Source organism: Saccoglossus kowalevskii, chromosome 6 (assembly GCF_978046115.1).
Source record: "Saccoglossus kowalevskii chromosome 6, keSacKowa6.1, whole genome shotgun sequence".
NCBI classification, from domain to species: Eukaryota; Metazoa; Hemichordata; class Enteropneusta; family Harrimaniidae; genus Saccoglossus; species Saccoglossus kowalevskii.
Window position 1 is genome coordinate 34,680,019 of NC_140646.1, and position 20,803 is coordinate 34,700,821.

A 20,803-nucleotide genomic window follows, 5' to 3' on the forward strand; every position below is an offset into this window, starting at 1 on the left:
GGCGGTGGTCGTCGCGCAGCGCGTGTTCGAATTTCACGTAAAGAACGTATTTTACACGCGTTGTGTACATTGCTATGAGTCCCATATCGGACAGGACGCGGCGCGACGACCATCTCCCTTTAAAGTCATTAATGTCGTTATTAGATAGCAACGTAGAATGCAAACTACATAAAATGAGTGGAATGATAAAGTTATGACTGAGAAATGTTATCATTGCACTATGCAACCGAATGGAAATGTGACAGGGTTTGTTTGAGCGTTTATCTTCCCGATAGCGACCTTCCCGTTCCCCTTACGGGTGATCTCAATATTTTTACCGGACACCAACAGAAGCAGGGTGTATGGTTTGACGATATCGTAGTAGTGTAAATCATTATCATCGAGAAGTTCTCGCCCATCATACACAATGTGCTGTTCCTCTACCGGGATCCCTCGATTTTCGAAGATCTTGGCTTTCACCTCCCAAACCGTCGTGGTAGGACTGACACACAGTTGATAGCTGTATCGGGCCATCGTCTTGGCGATGATAGGAAACCGTCTGTACGTGACATACACCACAGATGACGCCATGATGTCATAGTCCCAGAGTGTTCGATCACCGTCCAATACTTTCCCCATGTAAATAAATTCCTGCAATGCCACCGGGATACCAGTTGCTTTCTCGTAGATTTCTTTTGTTTCTAGTATCGTGTTGAGTGGTTCCACAATCAGAGAATTCGCATCATCTCGCAGATTTCTCACAGTCAAATGCAGTGTTCCTATGTCTAACGTCCTGTATACGCACAATACGGCTTCCTTACCAATGTCATAGTCAACCAAAGTCATGTCTACATTACCCAGTCGATGACCCCTGTAGATTAATCTCTGTTGCTCAGAGGGTAGCCCGGTGCGTGTTTCGATGGTTGATTTAACACTTTTCACTGTTTCCCACTCACTCACTTTCAAGGTGAACGATTCTCCAAACTGCGTTCTGATAAAAATCGGTATAGTTACCTGCGCCCTGGTTCGTGTCGTTGATGAGCCGAATGCATCAACGCCCGCATTCTGGACAAGACGTTCAGGAGGCACGATGATCGGGTAGCTCTCTTGTCTGAATACCCACCGTGCTTTTGGTGTACTCTCTGTCTTGACTGTTTTGGTGTGTTCCATTATGGATGAGACTTCCACAGCATATTCCTGATCAACAAAGTATTATTTCGCCAGACGGGAGTCCAGGTCCGGCTACTATTTGTCAAGGATCGCCATCAACGGACAGCTGAAGATACACAGGTTCTCCCGTTACTACGAACCTGCGATGAAATCTCAAGGTTAGTAATTATTAACAATAACGAATCGAACAATGCATATATGCCAATAATCTACTATTTGATAAAGCTGGCCATATCTAGTTTTGGCTACGTTTATACGACTGGAGCAGATCATTAATTGTGCGCATGCGCCTTGTGTGACACGATGTTTAAGTTTGCATTGGAACATGATAAAGATGATTGATTATCAAGATTTGTGGTGGATTGGAGTGGGGAGCTCTGAATCCACGGTGGCGCTCACGCATATCAACAACCAGAAGTGAAAGGTGGCCGCTGTGGTGCATATAACATGCCACAACACTCCGTAGACATATTTGTTATTTACAACATCGGCCGGTGATCAAGCTCGACTGGGATGGAAACATAGTCTCGTTGCCAAGTGCCAAGTTTACCACCAGTCGTGAACTCGAGTGATTGATAATAGTTGCCAGATATCACGCGACGAGTAATATCTTATTTATACAATCCAAGTTAACATGCTTTCTCAAATGCTGACTACTATATATACTAGTACGTTATGTCCGTTGTCATGGTTACATGAGCTTTACGGGTGCTGTTTAAACATGGTAGTAGACTCGAAAGAAAATTATATCCATAGTTACAGTATTAGGTCGAATTATATACCCTACAGAGCCTCCAACAACCCAAATTGTCATGTTTATTAGAAATGTTGATGAAATGTCAAACGTCGCGATTCAGGCATCGGCAACTGTTCATGTCCGTCGGAATATACATAGCGGCAGTCAGTGAGGGTGTGAAATACGATTTCTTCTTACAGTTTTGAGATGTTTTTGAAACACCAAAGGCTATGACGTGCATATGTCAAACTTAGTTTATTGCCCTTATGGGCTGAACAAATAACCGAGATCGAACTTATTAACCAGAAATGGTTGAAAATTCATCTAAAATAAAACTGGCACTTGGGTCACAGATGGGCGAAAATCACACGTCTCATACAAATACATGGAAGTAATTTTCCATACCACCATAGACAATATAAATATTATATCACAATGTTAGCATCGTCTTTTCTTATAGGTGCATGGACAATAATTTAAAATAAAATAACCTGGTTTTAATCAGATGGTCTCAATGTTAACAATGTTGGAGGCGTTGTCTAGATCCAAATTGAGACATTCATCCAATATTACTATATTATTTGTAAGCACGGCACACTAATACATATGCTCAGTGTATAAATCTAAACCGATCACTTTGTGAGTACATTGTACTCCAATATTAATAATTTAGGGAAGGGCAGTTTCAGATAATTTATATGACTAATATATTGACACCACACAACAAAACAGCACAGGCCACAATTGAAAAACAAGTTTGTTATTTTTGAATAAGGCAACCACACTGTACTCATTATGTGCCTAGTGCATGTCTTGTTAACTCTGAAATCAATAAAGTTGTCAATTATTGATAGGAATTTGTACGGGTAGTATGAGGTTTTCGTATATGTCGCCATATGGTCCAGTTGTCGACTCACACGTGCCTTTAAATAGAATGGCTGGAGAGCAGCCAAGCTTGGTGTAAATGAATTTAACACACGCATTAGATTTTATCAAATAAAATAACCACCAATTACATACCTGTATGTAATTATGGGAGAAGTCAGTTTTTCTGCGCGCTTTCTGCGCGGTAGCCTTGTGATGGGCCGCCTCTTGGAGACTTGAGGTCTCGGCTTGATCTCAATTGTGTTGTTTCAACCACCATTACGATTACACTCAGATATCAAGTAGTTTATTGTTTAGGTCCCCTTAACCCGTTATTTAAGACCACTGCTTTCCGTTGTTTCCGAACGACGTCATAATACGTCTCGTGACTATTATGAATATTTATAATATTTAACTCGCCACAGACTTAATATAGAAACAACTTCCAAATATATTGTTGTATTTTTAATAAAAAATAATTTCCTGAAAACTTGAAATTGTCAACCTTAAATAATACACGAGTGGGAATTCGGTTCACTAAACATCGGTGATATGCGACGTGGAGTTTGGAGAGTCGGGGGTCGCCCTTGTTTAATGTTATTTATTGACATATGTATCATTGTATCTGTCAATCCCTATTATATGTAAATGTGTTCTATTAAGACGCAACACTATTTTGGCCACGTGGTTCCACGAATAAAATGTATCACCAGAGAACACCGCTCAAAAACCACATATCCAATCCAGAATGCATATACGTGTTAGTCCTGGAACCTGTGTACATTCCCAGTACTCATAATTACCGATACACCGTGTAGTCATGTAGATCCATGATATGACTACGTGACTATAGCCCGGATAACCCCGTATATTAAATGTGTATGCACCAAGCGGTGTATACATCACGTGACATCCTCTCTGTCAGTGAAGGCAATTATTTTATTCCACACGTATTTATGGTTCATTATTATATTATATCACGTGGTATTGTTTATGTCCCATAATTATAGTTATGACCCTTGTACACACTCCTTTCCCATGGCATATGTAAACCTGTCGATTCAATCGTGTTATGTGTCCTAGTTCTCAGATGACCTCACTATATCACTATATATATAGTACAATGTATTAAGGTCACAGACTACGTAATCAGTAACAACATACTAGTTTATCTATACTAAATAGAATAAAAAATTACACTACAATTACTGATCTCTGATGTTGAAGTTCTAATAAATTAACAATGCTATGATTTGATTTTTTGTATTACGCTCTATTTCTGCAATGCAACTTGCATCATCGCCAAGCATTGTTAATTAATTAGGTCGTCGCTTCACAGTTATCGTGTGGACGGTCATGCCGATGGTCGGTTTAAGTAAACCTAGCGAATCGGAGGATGGGTAATCCACAAACGCAACATATTTCACAGAAGCTATTTATTTTCAATAGTTGTTTTACACGTTTCTTTTGTTGCTTTTGTGGGCAAGGATGTGACTGGTGGTCTCCCTCTTGCGCCCAGTTATGCAGTTACTTTGTTTTTATTTGAACTGAGTTTGAAAGTTTAAAAGCTTCATTTGTATATTTATTTTCGAAAATATCCATCTTAGGTAACTTCATGCGTGTTTATAGAATATTACGGCAAAATACAGTGAGGGACAGAAAGCTGGGGTTGTTATAAACATTTTATAAATCAAAATGGATGTTAGAATTCAAATTAATTCAACATTGTATCAATAAGCATGCGCCTTCGAGTCGTTTTGAATAAGAGGGTGGTCACAATTGCTAAGTCACGTGAAGGCATGCGCACGTATTATGGTCACAATTGCTAAGTCACGTGATGGCATGCGCACGTATTATGGTCACTATTGCTAAGTCACGTGATGACATGCGCACGTATTATGGTCACTATTGTTAAGTCACGTGATGGCATGCGCACGTATTATGGTCACAATTGCTAAGTCACGTGATGGCATGCGCACGTATTATGGTCGCTCTTGGATCAATTTGAATTTAAACGGTGATTAGTATTTAAAATTGTTTATAAATACGTTCACAATTAATGCCCCAGCTTTGTGTCCTTCACTGTAATTCTGTCCTTTGATTTGGCGATATAATCTTTTGCAGGATTATTAACCAATTCATTTTGAAATGGTGGAATAGTTTACCCACAATGTACAATATAGTGATGTTCCTGAAGATCTGTCTTCAATTTTAACGAAAATCTGTCACCGAACAGGCTATATAGCAAATTTTAATAGTGTTTTATCGTTTAAAAAATTGCGTGCGGTCCCATTTCGCGCGTCATATATAATAGTGTATTATACCATTATATCAATATGTCGAATGTCCAACATACATACGCCATGTGAGCAGTGAATAGCAACCATATCACTAATTGTAGATTGGTGACAAAGGGTGAAATAATTATAAGCCGTGACTGATAGAGTGCTTTTTGTTTTTTTTATTTCTATTTTCTAAAATCTTGTTTTGAATATCAGGGCATCGTTTTAAAATAGTAATTTCTTAATAATATGTGACCAATTTCTCCCATTTGGCAAATATAATACTGTAACACACAAACAAACGCTGTTTCATGTTAACATGAAATTATATTGTAAATAATATTCCAATGAACACTGTGAGGCGGTTTACGATCAGCTTTCTTTAAAAACAGTTAACTTGTCGCATGGGGGCGTTTCTGCTTTTCAAAGTGTCCTCTGAAAGGTAAGTTCATGTGAACAGTGAACAAATGTGTTACACGTAATTAAGATATTCATGTTTAAAATTTCATATTTTTGAAAAAAAATGCCTTATTTAATAGATTAAGGAAAAGCGATACTCGCTATGTGATTAAATATCTATGCACGATTTCCTTCCCGGACATTTCACACGAATTGTAAAAAGTTCAACATAAACAGCGCCATCATGCGACAGCTCAGCCTTTAAAGAAATATGGCGTCGTCAGCTCTAATCCGTATCCCTCGCCGACTTCCCCTGTTGCTGCTTGCAGACGGCGTTTTGTTGCCGGGTTCTTCCATGAGAATACCCGTGCACTCCGCCAAAAAGTAAGTACACCTCATAACTGCCATTTAATCGTACGGTACCACTAGTAAATGTTACGTTCACGTAATTGCGTGCAATGGCTGTGTTGTTATTGCATTCACTGTACATGTACGTGGAAAGTTCAGGAAGAAACCAGAATGTACTTTAACCTCAGTAGCACCGTGACAAGATACACAATGTTACGATGATTGCGTAGCGTCAAATTTAACAACAAATAAAAACAAGATTAAACTAAAAACTACGTACAGTCAAAAATGTATTACTTAAAGGATGAATAAGACACTAATACTACTTTTTTGGTGGAGCTGTTACATGTATAATTCATCACTAATTTTCATACTTCTTTATAATTTCAATGAATTGAACTTCAAAATCTTCAATTTTTTATAGCTTTTCCAGATTGCTTTGGCAGTTTACCTCCCATCCATCGTGTATGGACTAAATTAATCTAGCTAAAAAATGGGAAAGTCTAAAATTCTCTTTGCAAGTATGAATTTGACTATCTGGCATCTTCAATGAGTCACTGATCAATCTTTCCTTGGCTTGATGTAACACATAAAAATGTTAAATTTAAGTGCTAAGGTTCCCATATGACATGCACAATGTGTGGAAAATACAAATCAATCTGCTAAAACTAAACACAGTAAATATTTCACCTTCTAATGTGCTTTCTTTGGTTTCTTGCAGCATGCATATGGTTAAGAATCATTTGTTGAAGTCCAGTAGTTTGAGTAACACTATTATTGGTGTCATTACAAAGGAGCGGGACAGTCAGGTTGTGTATACATCCCGTACATAACAGTGTCATCTGTCGGCTACAATGTCAGCAAGCAAGAACATTAGATTGATTAGATTTTCATGCACTTTCATACTTGATTATTTTGACAAATTATTTTATGTTTACTTCAGCAAGCACCAAGGAATTGCTGTATTGTCAATTAAAGTTGTATATGAGTATTTGGATAAATATTTGGATAAAAAATTAGAATTTGGTCCATGTCATATTTGGTATCTTGCCAGAAAATTGTTTGATTTTGTTTTTCATAATTTTGTCACTTTTTCAAATTTATTCTTATATTTTTTTACACTAGTATGTATATTGGAAGCGACTGAGCAACCAGTCCTTGGTTTGTTTAATCTTTATAATCAGTACATCAGTGGGGTATAGTTTTCATCATAATATATTTGACAACTTGCAATTGGCTTAAAGTGAACATGTGACTTGAATTAGCCAATTGTAGCATTTGTTATATATTTACAGGATGAAGATGCAAGTGGCTTGCATTCCATTGGTACAGCTGCTGTTGTTGTTCAGGTAACCGGTACTAATTGGCCTCGACCAGCTTACACACTACTTCTGACTGGACTATGTAGATTTAAACTGGATAAATTGTTACAGCAGTCTCCTTATCCAATCGCTGCAGTTAGTCAATTGGATAGGTTCCCAGGTGATAATGAACCAGGTATGGTAATTTTCTGTTAGTGAGAGTGGAGTCAAATATTGTTGATATCTGCCAGTTTTTAGAGATCTGCTAAAAGTCAGTTGAACATTTACAGGCAAGGTAGTGAATTAAAGCAATTGTTACCATCGTCAACAATGTTTATGTTTTTTAAGTTTTTACTATGAATAGCACACAATGTATGATAAACAACTAGCAGAGAACAGAAGAGCGATAAGAGTATAAGAGTAGAATGCATACATGCACAGTTCTGACATTAGTGCCATCTTGGTGCAACATATTCAAGTGTATTTCATTAAATTTGGACCCAAATGAACCATTTTCAGTTGGTAATTTGACTGATAATTTTCTAGAATACAAACTGTTGTAATTATATATAAGTTTTTAGAGATCTGCTAAAAGTCAGTTGAACATTTACAGGCAAGGTAGTGAATTAAAGCAATTGTTACCATCGTCAACAATGTTTATGTTTTTTAAGTTTTTACTATGAATAGCACACAATGTATGATAAACAACTAGCAGAGAACAGAAGAGCGATAAGAGTATAAGAGTAGAATGCATACATGCACAGTTCTGACATTAGTGCCATCTTGGTGCAACGTATTCAAGTGTATTTCATTAAATTTGGACCCAAATGAACCATTTTCAGTTGGTGATTTGACTGATAATTTTCTAGAATACAAACTGTTGTAATTATATATAAGTTTTTAGAGATCTGCTAAAAGTCAGTTGAACATTTACAGGCAAGGTAGTGAATTAAAGCAATTGTTACCATCGTCAACAATGTTTATGTTTTTTAAGTTTTTACTATGAATAGCACACAATGTATGATAAACAACTAGCAGAGAACAGAAGAGCGATAAGAGTATAAGAGTAGAATGCATACATGCACAGTTCTGACATTAGTGCCATCTTGGTGCAACATATTCAAGTGTATTTCATTAAATTTGGACCCAAATGAACCATTTTCAGTTGGTGATTTGACTGATAATTTTCTAGAATACAAACTGTTGTAATTATATATACCCGGTAGTACTGTAACATTTCATGTTAATGAGAAATTATAGCTCAGTGATTGTACATAATACTTCCAATGAACATTATGAAGTAGTTTACAAAGTGGTTTGTATATTACAGTGCCATCTTTGTGCAACATATTCTTGTGGACAAAATAATTAATTTCCAATCAGCTACAGATTTAGATCAGAATTTGTTTAAATAATAACACCATTTCTTTTGTGAGGAAGGTGAGAAATATTGATGTGGTGTTTATAATGTCAAAGGTCAATTTTACCATTATCACAACTTTCAATGAATTTAACCATTCCAGACATCCTGTAATTTTTATGTGTAAACCTTATTAACATTTGTTTAGAATGTCAATTAGAATTATGTCATGTAATTAATTGTTCATGAAGACGTATCAGACAAATGAATGAGTATTATAAAACAAAACATAAAATAGCAATAGACGTATTTATAACTGTTTTGAATTAATTTTGCAAGAGTTTTGGTAAGAAATAATTTTCTTTGTGATTCACAACAACAAATCATTGTAAACCAACCACTGCTATGGACACTGAAATTGTGATTGTTATTCAACTATTTTCAGTCGGTGATTTCAGTGACGATGAATTGGCAGCGTTGACTGATAATTTTCTAGAACATGCTAATAAGTTGGTTGACATGTTGGATATTAGTATACCTATAGTCGCTAAATTAAAGGTAAGTATCAAGTTACAAATAGTATTCTTTGATGTAAATTATCTTATTTGTAAGATTTCTAGTTGTTACCTCAAACAAACCACCATTGAATGTTACCATCTGCTGTGTTTTTGTTGAGTAGGTTTGTGTGGCTTTAATATTATTTTGCCGCATAACTTTGCATATTCAGCAGCTAATTTGCATACATAATTTCTATTGTGTACTGTGATCTCTTCAATTTTATAAATAATGACAAACTGTGATAAATAGGTATCATATATGATTCCCCATGAATTCTAAAATCAAAGAAAGCTTAGAAAGAACTCCCATGTGCTGAGAGTATTGGAGACACATTAAATATAATTCGAAATTACTTAGCTGAAAATTAATTATGCAAATCAGAAAATTAATATGACCAGATTTGAGTGTAAAACTAATGAGGTCTGCGCAATGTAACAGAAAATCTATGTCTCCAAGTTTAATTGAAATGTGATTAGAACCAAAAAATTATGAATTATTATGCTTATTAGGGAATTAATATGAACAGATTTTTACCCCAAACTAATTAGGTTTGTACATTTGTACTAAGTTTCATTGAAATGATATAACCCTAGAAAACCCTAAGCTTATAACACGCTGTAGGGGTGCTCGTGAAATGTACACTTATAACACGCTGTAGGGATGCTCGTGAAATGTACACTTATAACAGCTGTAGGGGTGCTCGTGAAATGTACACTTATAACACGCTGTAGGGGTGCTCGTGAAATGTACACTTATAACACGCTGTAGGGGTGCTCGTAAAATGTACACTTATAACACGCTGTAGGGGTGCTCGTGAAATGTACACTTATAACACGCTGTAGGGGTGCTCGTAAAATGTACACTTTTTTTGTTTACAGAGGATGTTGGATAGTGTGCCAGCCCAAAACTTGCCAGATATATTTGCGTCAATTATCAAGACATCATTCAATGAAAAACTGCAGGTATGCGAGGAATCCATCATTTTGTTATTGAATTTCATTCTTGTTATCAAATAAGAAAAAGATTATCTAGCATTTAATATTGCAGTCATGGCCATGTTGGTTGTAGTACTTATTTGTTGTATAATGCAGTGTATCCCCTGGGCATATTTTCACAGAAGAAGTGAGTGACAATACAGCATGGATGTGAAGGCTCATTTATGAAAAGAACTTCAATACCCCAACACACATTAGTCAAGGCCATGGCAGTCTGTTATTATTACATATGTTGCCAAACTTTAAGAAAATTGCTTGGAAAGTCATGATTGAAGATGTTTGTATCAGTACACAAAAAAACAGTGACCTATTTTGTAAGAACTTGTTCAAAGAAAGATAGTTGCCTTGTTTATTTACTGCCGGTCATTTATACAATATTAAGTCAATATTACTTTAATATTATTTACTACCATAAAATCTGTATTAGAAGCCGCATCCCTAATATCCCATTCTTTTTGAATAATTGTAAATGAAAAAATCACAATTTCTCATTTATGTAGATTTTCTAATAGAAACCACATCTTCTCTGTTGCATTGAACCATTTTAAGAAAAACCACAGCTTGTAATACAAATTTTACAGTAATAATCAAATATGGATAATAATTGGCAACTTAACCTTTGACCCGTAAATTAGACCTGGGCGTGCCCTGACTTATGATGAGTAAACCACCAGGGAAATTAGACTTAGAAAGATAGACAACCACATAGAGTGTTATTTATGTGAACAATTATACTATATATAATTACAGTTTGTATTCTGAAAAAACCTTTGAATCATGAAAATGAATGTTACTCGATTAAAAAAATGTCATTATTGTACCTCAGTAATGAATATTTGTCCTTCACAAAATTTTAATTAATTCTCTCTATATTCCGTTATTTTTTGTAGATTCTAGATGCAGTAGATTTAGCGGAACGGTTTAAGAAGACGCTACCGCTTCTAGTACGCCAAATAGAAGGCTTGAAATTACTCAAGCAATCAAGGAAAAATAACGATGATGAGTTTCTGGCTTTTAAAAAAACCTCAAGAAAACCATACATCATAAGAAGTTCTAAAAATTTCCATTTAGACCCAGAGGATGATGATGGAGATGGCGATGAAATGGTGGATTTAGAACAGAGACTTAAGTGAGTGATCAAATATGTGAGCAAGTTATTTTTGCTTCCTGTGTGAGAAGCGCTATAGGGAGTTGAGTTTATCCAGTCTCTATGTGTATCTGTTCCACCAATATCTCAAGAACAACTTGTCAAATTTTGATGGCATATGATACATGGGTGTTTTGGAATCAACAATACATGATGAATTGTCTGTGTATTAAATTAGCTAAATTAGCATGGTAGATTTAATTTAAAAAAAACAAACATATTCACTCTATTAGAAGTGCAGCTCTGTCACAGTTCAAGTTGCATTTATTGTGTCTGTATAATAAAGCAAATACGGGACATGTACCTAGCACATATGTAACTGTAAAAGTTTTCAACCATACCGTCACTGGTAGCATAGTGGTTGTTGCATTAACCTCATGATTAGTGGCATTCAAATCTTACCTTGGGTGTTGAAAACTAAAAAGGTTTGACATCAACCATTGGTGAGTGTGCCACAGACTCAATGGGAAGGCTGAATTCACTGACTCCAGACTTTCGGGGAACCTTGGTTAATGTCTGCTGGTGCTTGTGTACAACCGGGCATGTGCAATAAAATAATGATAGAAAGATACTCATACAGCCCTGTCACATAGTTCAAGTTTAAGGTACGCACCATGCTCATATTACACAGGTACACTCTTGTGCCGAGATAAGATGATTATTAAGTAACTCAGACTTGCACAGACTGAATTACAGGAGTATGTTATTTTATTTGTTCTTTACATCCTGCATGGCAATACCATATATACCATGTACCGGGATATACAGTTATTAATGCTAGTTGTCTCACAAATTATTATTTTTCAGGGCTGCCAACTTACCTGAACATGCCAAGAAAGCTGCCCAAAAGGAATTGAAGCGACTAAAGAAAATGCCATCATCCATGCCGGATTACAGCTTAACCAGGAATTATTTAGAGCTAATGTCTGAGTTACCATGGTCTAAGGAGACGACTGACAATCTCAGTATTGCACAGGCCAGGTGGGTAGATGGGAGAAGTTACTGTCTGTGAAACAACTCATCAATTCAATTTAGTAATTTAGAGAATCTCAGCTGAAATATCTGTCACATCTGGGAAAAGACTTTCACTGCCTGATCGTTTTTTAATTTCGTTATAAAATAAAAATTTAATGATAAGAATTTGTACAAGTATTTATTTATTGCTTTCCTAGGCCACCGGCCCATATACAAACATATCAAAACAATGCTTAAAGTGTAACAGGTACAAGTAGAATATGATGCTATTCTCGGTTATAGATCACACGGAATTAAATAATAATTAATTTGTTTACAATTGTTTCCTAACTTCAAATGCTCTGAACGCAAACACACAGATATTTCATAGAATATCACCATTTGTTGCTTGAACAAGCCTTTGAAATTTATCCATAGTTGATTGGAAGAATTGCATTTGCTTTGCACAAAGCAATTCGATTATTCATACAGACATTTGATTTATATATACAAAAACTCAACTTGAACATTTATATTATTTCTATGAGGATCAAGTTATAAGAGAAGAGAGTAACATTTTACCACTATAACAACCATTTTATTTTTCAAAATGTGTTCTTGCCATACATTGACAAGACAAGGTGGATGCATTGTAAACTTGCTACATCATAGTTCTCTGTCTTTGCATTAGACTGGATTTAGACGCTGATCACTATGGTTTGGACAAATTAAAGAAACGTGTTATCGAATACCTTGCTGTACGACAAATAAAGAATTCACTGAAGGGACCCATACTGTGTTTTGTTGGACCACCTGGTGTTGGTAAAACTAGTGTTGGCAAGTCTGTAGCCAAGACTTTAGGAAGGGAGTTTCATAGGTAAGTTTTTGATCAGTTTTCATCATAGTTTAGTCTCCAAATGTGGTATTTCATCAGGTTATAATCTGAGAGGTCTACCTATATTACCAATATGTATAATATCAAATCAATCAGACTTGCGTTTTTTAACAAGAAATCAAAAATATAACTTTATATCAAAAATGACAAAAATATTCATCAAAATTAGAGAATTGAAAATATCATCACGAAATGAACAAATCTGAGAGAGATCCACCTGTAGTACTTCTATACTAGTATATATAATATCAAAGTAATCGAAAAATATCACTTTTTACCAAACAATTTTCCATCAAATTTTAGTCAACTGCAGTCTCTAAATGTAATATTTCATAAAGGTTTAATCAAATGCAGTCTCTAAATGTAATATTCCATCAAGGTTTAATCAAATGCAGTCTCTAAATGTAATATTTCATAAAGGTTTAATCAAATTGAGTCTCTAAATGTAATATTTCATTAAGGTTTAATCAAATTGAGTCTCTAAATGTGATATTTCATTAAGGTTTAATCAAATGCAGTCTCTAAGTGTAATATTTCATCAAGGTTTAATCAAATGCAGTCTCTAAATGTGATATTCCATCAAGGTTTAATAACTTAACATGATACGTTTATAGGATATCTCTTGGTGGTGTTTGTGATCAGAGTGATATCCGTGGTCATCGACGTACGTACATTGGTTCAATGCCTGGTCGTATTATACAAGGACTGAAGACAGTCGGAGTCAGTAATCCTGTTTTCCTGTTGGATGAAATTGATAAACTGGTCAGACATCCTTTACTTTCATTTTTCATACCAAAACCCTGATGTAATTCCATTTTTAGTCCCTGTTCGAACGAAGTCCGAAAACGGGGACTATTAATTAGGGTTCGTTCCGTCTGTACGTACGTCCATCCGTACGTCCGGAGCTATATCTCAGACACCCATTGATGGATTTCATTCAAACTTTATATGAAGACAATACATAATGTCTTACATATGCACGTCAAGTTACTTTATGATCGGAGCAAAAATAGCCGACTGGCAGCCATTTTGGATGTAAAATTTGCTATTTCTGATACCTAAACGTGTCCGCAGCAGTTTCTCAGAAATGACTAGGCCGATTAGGATCAAAGTTGGTATGATGATCATACATATTGGATTGTAGGTGCACTTCATTTTTTTTTCATGATTTAAACAAATATGGCCGACTGGCGGCCATCTTGTTTTTCATGGTACCCATGCTACTTTATCTTGAATGCAATGAATGTTTCTCTTTAAATTTTGTACAAAGATAGTATACCAAGAGTTACATCTGCACCATCATTATTTTTGTGATTCGATTCAATATGGATGACTGACGCCCAAATTTCATGTAAAAGTGCTAAATCGTCATTTTTACATGTCCGGAGCTGTTTCTCAGAGGTGACTAGATCGATTTAGATCAAAGCTGGTATGGTGATCATAAATATTGGGTTATAGGTGCAGGTCATTTTTTTGTGTGATTCAAACAAATATGGCTGACTGGCAGCCATTTTGTTTTTCATTGTACCCATGCTACTTTCTCTTGAATGCAATGAACGTTTCTCTTTAAATTTTGTACAAAGATAGTATACCAAGGGATACATGCGCACCAACATTATTTTTGTGATTCGATTCAATATGGCCGGCCAATGCCCAATTTTCATGTAAAGTGCTAAATCGTAATTTTTACATGTCCAAAGCTGTTTCTCAGAGATGACTGGGCGGATTTGGATCAAAGTTGGTATGATGATCATACATATTGGGTTATAGTTGCATGTCATATTTTTTCTGTAATTCAAACTAATATGGCTGACTGGTGGCCATTTTGTTTTTCATGATACCCTTGCCTACTTTCCCATGAATGCAATGAACATTTATGTTTAAATTTTGTACAAAAACAGTATACCAATAGATACATGAACATTATTTTTGTAATTTGATTCAATATGACTACCCAATGTTCAATTCTCGTGTAAAAGCACTAAATCATAATGTTTTACAAATCCATCTCCTATTAATGGTTTCAATCTAATCTCAATGACTTCATCAGCATCAAATTGATATGTCAGATCACAAAATTTTGGACAGGGACTGTGTCATTAACAAATGACTTGTTAAATTAAAAAAAATGATCTTATTTTTTTAGTGGCTGCAGCTTTTGATAAAATTGTTGAAAAAATATGAGAAAAGTGATGTGTGTTTATTTTGTGACTAAAGTTGACAAAGTGTTGATTCCTAACTGAATGAATGGTCATGTGCAGCATGTGTCTGTCTGTATTGATGTATGTATCAACTTATCTAAAACTTGTATTCACATTATTGTTGATCATCATCACCATGCAATGAAAATAAAACATTGATGTTGTTTTTTTGTTTCAGAATAAAAGTTTACAAGGTGATCCTGCAGCAGCTTTGTTGGAAGTTCTTGATCCTGAACAGAACAGCACATTTGTAGATCAGTATCCTTTTATCATCATCCATTACCATATTGTGGAACATTAGCGATCATATCTCTCCACTTCCTACAGTCATATGTTGCATCTTATCAATCACTTATGCTACTTGCTTATCAACAATTTTTACCATATCTGAAATGATTTCTTCTGCATATTCTGTTGTGACCAGTGTTTTCATGTTTTGGTATCTACCGGGTATTCATATTCTCACTTACTACATGTACTGTTTTCTCTCAATTAGTAGTGCACACGGTTATCTGTATGGTCAAAATAAGTCATATTTTAATTTTCCCACATACAATAAATACAATTTTGGGTTTATGTGCACTCCTAAACACGAAATATCACGTATTTATCCTTGACCCACTATGATAGTTACCTTAATGTGCAATTTGATTTATCTAAAGTGTTATTCATAGCAACTGCCAACAGCATGTCTACTATACCCGCTGCATTGCTGGATAGAATGGAGGTGATCCATGTGGCTGGATACACCCAGGAAGAGAAAGTTCACATAGGTGTCAGACATCTCATACCTAAACAACTCAAAGAGCATGGATTGAATGCTGAACAGTTACAGTTTCCTGAGGATACTATTAAAATGATCAGTAAGTATTAAGTAGTACACTGAAAGATGTCTCAACTGAACACCTCTTCCTGCGTCTTCTTTATAGCCTTGCAAAATATAAACATATTGATAAACACCAAACTACTGTAAAATACTTGAGTGTGTATGAATTTTGGGAAATTTCAATTTAACTGAGTGGAAAAAATCTTCTAAAAAAACAATTGTGAAAACACAAATTAGTTACATCAGCTAAAATAAGCATGCTATCTACTCTGACCCATATCATGGATTTTCCGTAGCCACTTAGGTGGTCCTGTTGTAGAGAATTTTCTTAGCCACTTAGCCTGTCTTGTTTTACAGCATTTAGCCTGGCCTGTTTTTACAACATTTTATTCTTTTGTTTTTTTCAGCATTTTGTCCTCTTTGGTAAACAACATTTTTTTAATCCCTTTAGCTGTTTGGAAAAGCAGTTATTGTTTATGATCATTCAGTGTGTTACACCTTTCTAGTTTGGTATTTTGAGGTCAAGAGGTACATTGTATCATCATTTAACCAACACTTTGTTTTCTTGTCTTCTTCTTCTTCTCCTCAGTTGCTCGCTACACTCGTGAAGCTGGGGTGAGATCACTGGAGAGGAAACTCGCTGCCGTATGCCGAGCTGTAGCTGTCAAAGTGGCTGAGAACATGACCATTAAGACAAAGAATGGGAAACAGGATCTTGAGAAAGAAAATGTAGAACCAGAGAAGGAACCTTTGTCTATAGATGAAAAGGAGTCGTTGAGTTCAGCAGCTACACTAGCCCATCCACCTGACATGCCTATTGTGATAGATGAACATGCACTGCAGGATATTCTAGGGGTGGGTGAGATGTGTCATGTTTTCTATCTTCAGATTACTGTAAAAACTCAATAATTCTGAACACTAATAATTATTTTGGAAAATTGGTCAAATTGGGTTGCAGGTGAACATTGTATTTTTTTCCAGCTATCAGCCATTTTTCTTTGAATCTTGGAAAAAATACGAGTGTTCACCTGTAATCCTATATGCATGATCATGAAATCAGGGTCATATCTCTGTGAAATGATTCTGGACAAGTATCAGAATTTAACAAATTTGAGGACCAAAATGGCAGCCAGTCAGCCATATTATATCAAATGGTAAAGAAAACCAATGTGCCTATTGCAAGTCATTATACATGGTCTTGTAAAGTTTAAATGTGATCAATCTAACATGTCTGAGAATTAAATCCGGACTGACAGAACTTAAATTAATAGTCCCTGATTGCTAACAAAGTCTGACTCTAAAAACACTATGCAACAAAATCAACAACTGATGGTACTCAGTCTTTGATAATAATGAAATTCACTTTTAAAATAGTTGAAAGGACATATTTGATGACAGTGTCACTTTATAGCGTTATATATATAATATATAAAAAATGTTTTTTTTAAATGAAATTAAACGTGCATGATGACTGGGACATTTTAAATATACAGCTCCTATAATATTACCTTGTAGAGTGTAACCATGGTAACCAGCAAAGTTACTTTGAAAATCTGAAGCAGAATTTGTTCCCCACTGCTTTCATAGAAGCACCACAGTTGCTGTTTACTGAGCCCATGTTTGTTTTTATGTGTGTCGTCACATTTGATTAAACCTTGATGGAATACCGGTAACACATGATGAACATGAAAATTCATTGTTGTATTGTCTTAAAGGCAATGTTTTCAAATACATGTCCCTGTTGGCTCTTCAATATCTTGTTTTGTTCTGCTTGTACAGCCACCAATGTTTGAAAATGAAACCTCAGAAAGACTTGGACAACCTGGAGTGGCAATAGGTAAGAAACATTGTACAATCTATATTGCAGATGTGATAGAACAGTCCAGTGAGGCAATGATGGGCTGTACTATATCTGTGAAAAATTTAACTGTTATTTACACTGACTTGGAAAAATTCTTCTTTCAGGAAAGGGATTTACAGTATCTGACAGTTTGTATTAAATCTGTAATCATTATCACATGCACAAGCCAAGTTATTCCCTGTAGAACAGAAAATATGGCTTTTATACCCTATAGTCATCAGTTTTACAAATATGGAACTATTTTCATGGTGTTCCAGTTCTCAAAATAAACAGAAATTATAGTTGTGTTTTTGCCATTAATGGAATAACATGAAGACATTTTGTTACAAACTACCTGTACATGCATTTTCAATCAAATACCTACGTGTATTGGTGAGCCACTGCTGAACACAGTGTCCAATCTTCAAAAACGTATCGTCTGTCCGTGTGATGACGCACGTCACCATGGAAACACCACAAGCCTTTGCAAGCTATGGCAGATTTCTCAGTTTTACTGCCTTCGTAAAGAATAACGCAGGAGAGTAATTAGTGTCCATGGTTCACAATATACTAATATTGTATTGATAAAATTGAGTAAGATAATGTTGCAAATTGTTTTACAGGTTTAGCATGGACAGAAGTAGGTGGTCAAATTATGTTTGTTGAAGCCACTAAAATGGACGGTGATGGAAATTTGACATTGACCGGACAGTTAGGAGATGTCATGAAGGAATCTGCTAGAATTGCATTGAATTGGGTCCGGAGTAATGCTACCCGGGTAAGAATTGACACTGGATATTCTGGTCTACTCACAACTTACTACCGGTAATATTTGTTATTTCATATATACAATAACTATAAATGTAAATTTTTGGGGTGATCACTATAACATTTGTTTATTTCAGTGCGCTATTAAAGTATCGACTGGCACAGACCTTATGGAGAATACAGACATACATATTCATTTCCCCGCTGGTTCTATTAGTAAAGATGGTCCATCTGCTGGCGTCACTGTGGTCAGTGTACTTGTCTCATTATTTAGGTAAGGCATTTTTAATACTGCCCTCTAGTTGCAATCACAATGAATTATGAGATGAAGATACAGCTACCGTCACCGTCCCTCAACACCTTTTTTGAGGGACGGTGCTATTGTTTGTTTTGAAACTTCAGCGATAAGTTCCTATACAATGTTTATTACAGTGGTCGGTGTGTTCGCTCGGATACCGCAATGACTGGTGAAGTTACTCTACGTGGACTTGTGCTGCCTGTAAGTTATGTTAACTAGATTCTTCATCCTTATAACATCAAATGGAAAATAAAAAAAAAATTACAATATTTTTACTTTTAATTAAGTAGCATTCTAACTTATTCTTTGATTGACTAGTTGTCTGCCTGCTCCAATATCTCAAGAATCATAGAACATAATTGCTCTTTGATAAGTAGAAATCCTGTCAGCTGTTTCAATGATATCCCAAGAGCCATTTAAATTAACTTGATTTGTGGACTTGGGTGATTAGTTTACGGTGAAATTTGTGCATAATAATTACCTAATTTACATATATTAGCTGTTCAACAGGTTATATCAAGATCCACTTTAGTATTATATGTTAGTATTATACATTTCTTTATCTGATTTCACTGGGTTTAATGCTATAGGAAAATTGCCAAGTGATTGTCTCCATGGAAACAAGTTTCCTCTGGGCCAAAATATTAACAAGTTGTATTTTTAAAATTTACATAGATAGATCCTTGCTTCAGTATCATGCAATTCATTAATTAACATCCTCACGAACAAAACTAATATATAAATAACAGGTGTCTATGGGTCATATTTTGATGATTGTATGCAATTCTATTGGAGCAAATATAGTACATAAAATTTGACGAGGTCGTATAGAATCCCTGCCATCAACTTATTTGTCAGCATTACTTTACTATGTGAGAAATGTATTTCTACTTATATAACATTTATTAATTTGAAAGGTTGGTGGAATCAAAGACAAAGTGCTAGCTGCTCATCGTACTGGTCTAAAAAGAGTTGTATTGCCAAAGAGAAATGAAAAAGACCTTCAAGAAATACCCACAAATGTCAAGGTAAAGAAAATTCAGAAATATTCTTGACTTCATGATGTATCAATATTTGTTCACACAGGACAATCATAACATGTTAAGTTCTCAGAACTCATTAAATCAATCCTGCTCTGGTGCCAGAATGCATCATGAGCTTTTATTGTGTAAAGTTACAGTCCAGCCCTTCATATCTAATGCATTTCATTCTTTTACAGAACGACTTAGACTTTGTGTTCGTCACTAAATTAGAAGATGTTTTACAAGCTGTGTTTGAAGGTGGATATCCAGAACTGAATGCAAATGTCCCCAGCACACAAAGCAAACTGTGATATATTTCAAAGCGCCAAGATTGGGGTGTTGCAATAATATTAGATGCAAGGTTTTAAGTACAACTCACAATGTACATTACAATCACTTGTAATTGGTTATATGGTAAATCCTTTCTTTTATAGCATTTAAAAAGGTAACTGTAGTGTAATGACATATATAACAGTATCAGATAGTACTTCAGTCAAATCACAGCACAAATCCGGATTAAAACAAATGGCATTAATCAAGAGATCAATAGCTAGGGTGACAATATAATTGTAGGAAGTTTGAACATGTTCTAGTCTAGTCTATTGCACTTATCATATTTATCAACAGTAATGATCCTGTTTCTAGTAATAAATTCGTTGGCATAATCACTTGTTGACACCAAATATCAGGTTAATAATCTATATTACGTTTGACAATATAGATTCAAGATTACACCTGAGTATGTGGCAGTTTCACATTTTAAGTATATCATTTGTAATTGACTCGTACTGGACCAATGATGAGAGAAAAAAAGTGATTTTTAAATAAAATAACAGTTTAAATCCACAATTGTGTGTTTT

At 35.2% G+C, this 20,803-nt stretch overlaps 2 protein-coding genes across 2 annotated transcripts; one reads left to right on the top strand and one right to left on the bottom strand.

Annotated features, from left to right (window-relative positions):
• Positions 1–210: 210 nt before the first annotated feature.
• Positions 211–1,149, bottom strand: LOC102802713 (polyubiquitin-B-like). The gene has a single exon (XM_006816872.2). It carries the CDS (start codon positions 1,147–1,149, stop codon positions 211–213), a length of 939 nt encoding a protein of 312 aa, XP_006816935.2.
• A 4,542-nt stretch (positions 1,150–5,691) lies between these two features.
• LOC100374774 (lon protease homolog 2, peroxisomal-like) lies at positions 5,692–20,792 on the top strand. The gene is made up of 18 exons (XM_002735047.4): positions 5,692–5,814; positions 6,500–6,587; positions 7,074–7,275; positions 8,885–8,997; positions 9,876–9,959; positions 10,883–11,121; positions 11,947–12,120; positions 12,785–12,970; positions 13,603–13,750; positions 15,368–15,447; positions 15,820–16,052; positions 16,605–16,870; positions 17,795–17,852; positions 18,479–18,633; positions 18,761–18,897; positions 19,056–19,122; positions 19,839–19,949; positions 20,141–20,792. Exons 1-18 carry the CDS (start codon positions 5,702–5,704, stop codon positions 20,252–20,254), a joined length of 2,568 nt encoding a protein of 855 aa, XP_002735093.1. The 5' UTR covers positions 5,692–5,701; the 3' UTR covers positions 20,255–20,792.
• The last annotated feature ends 11 nt before the right edge of the window (positions 20,793–20,803 follow it).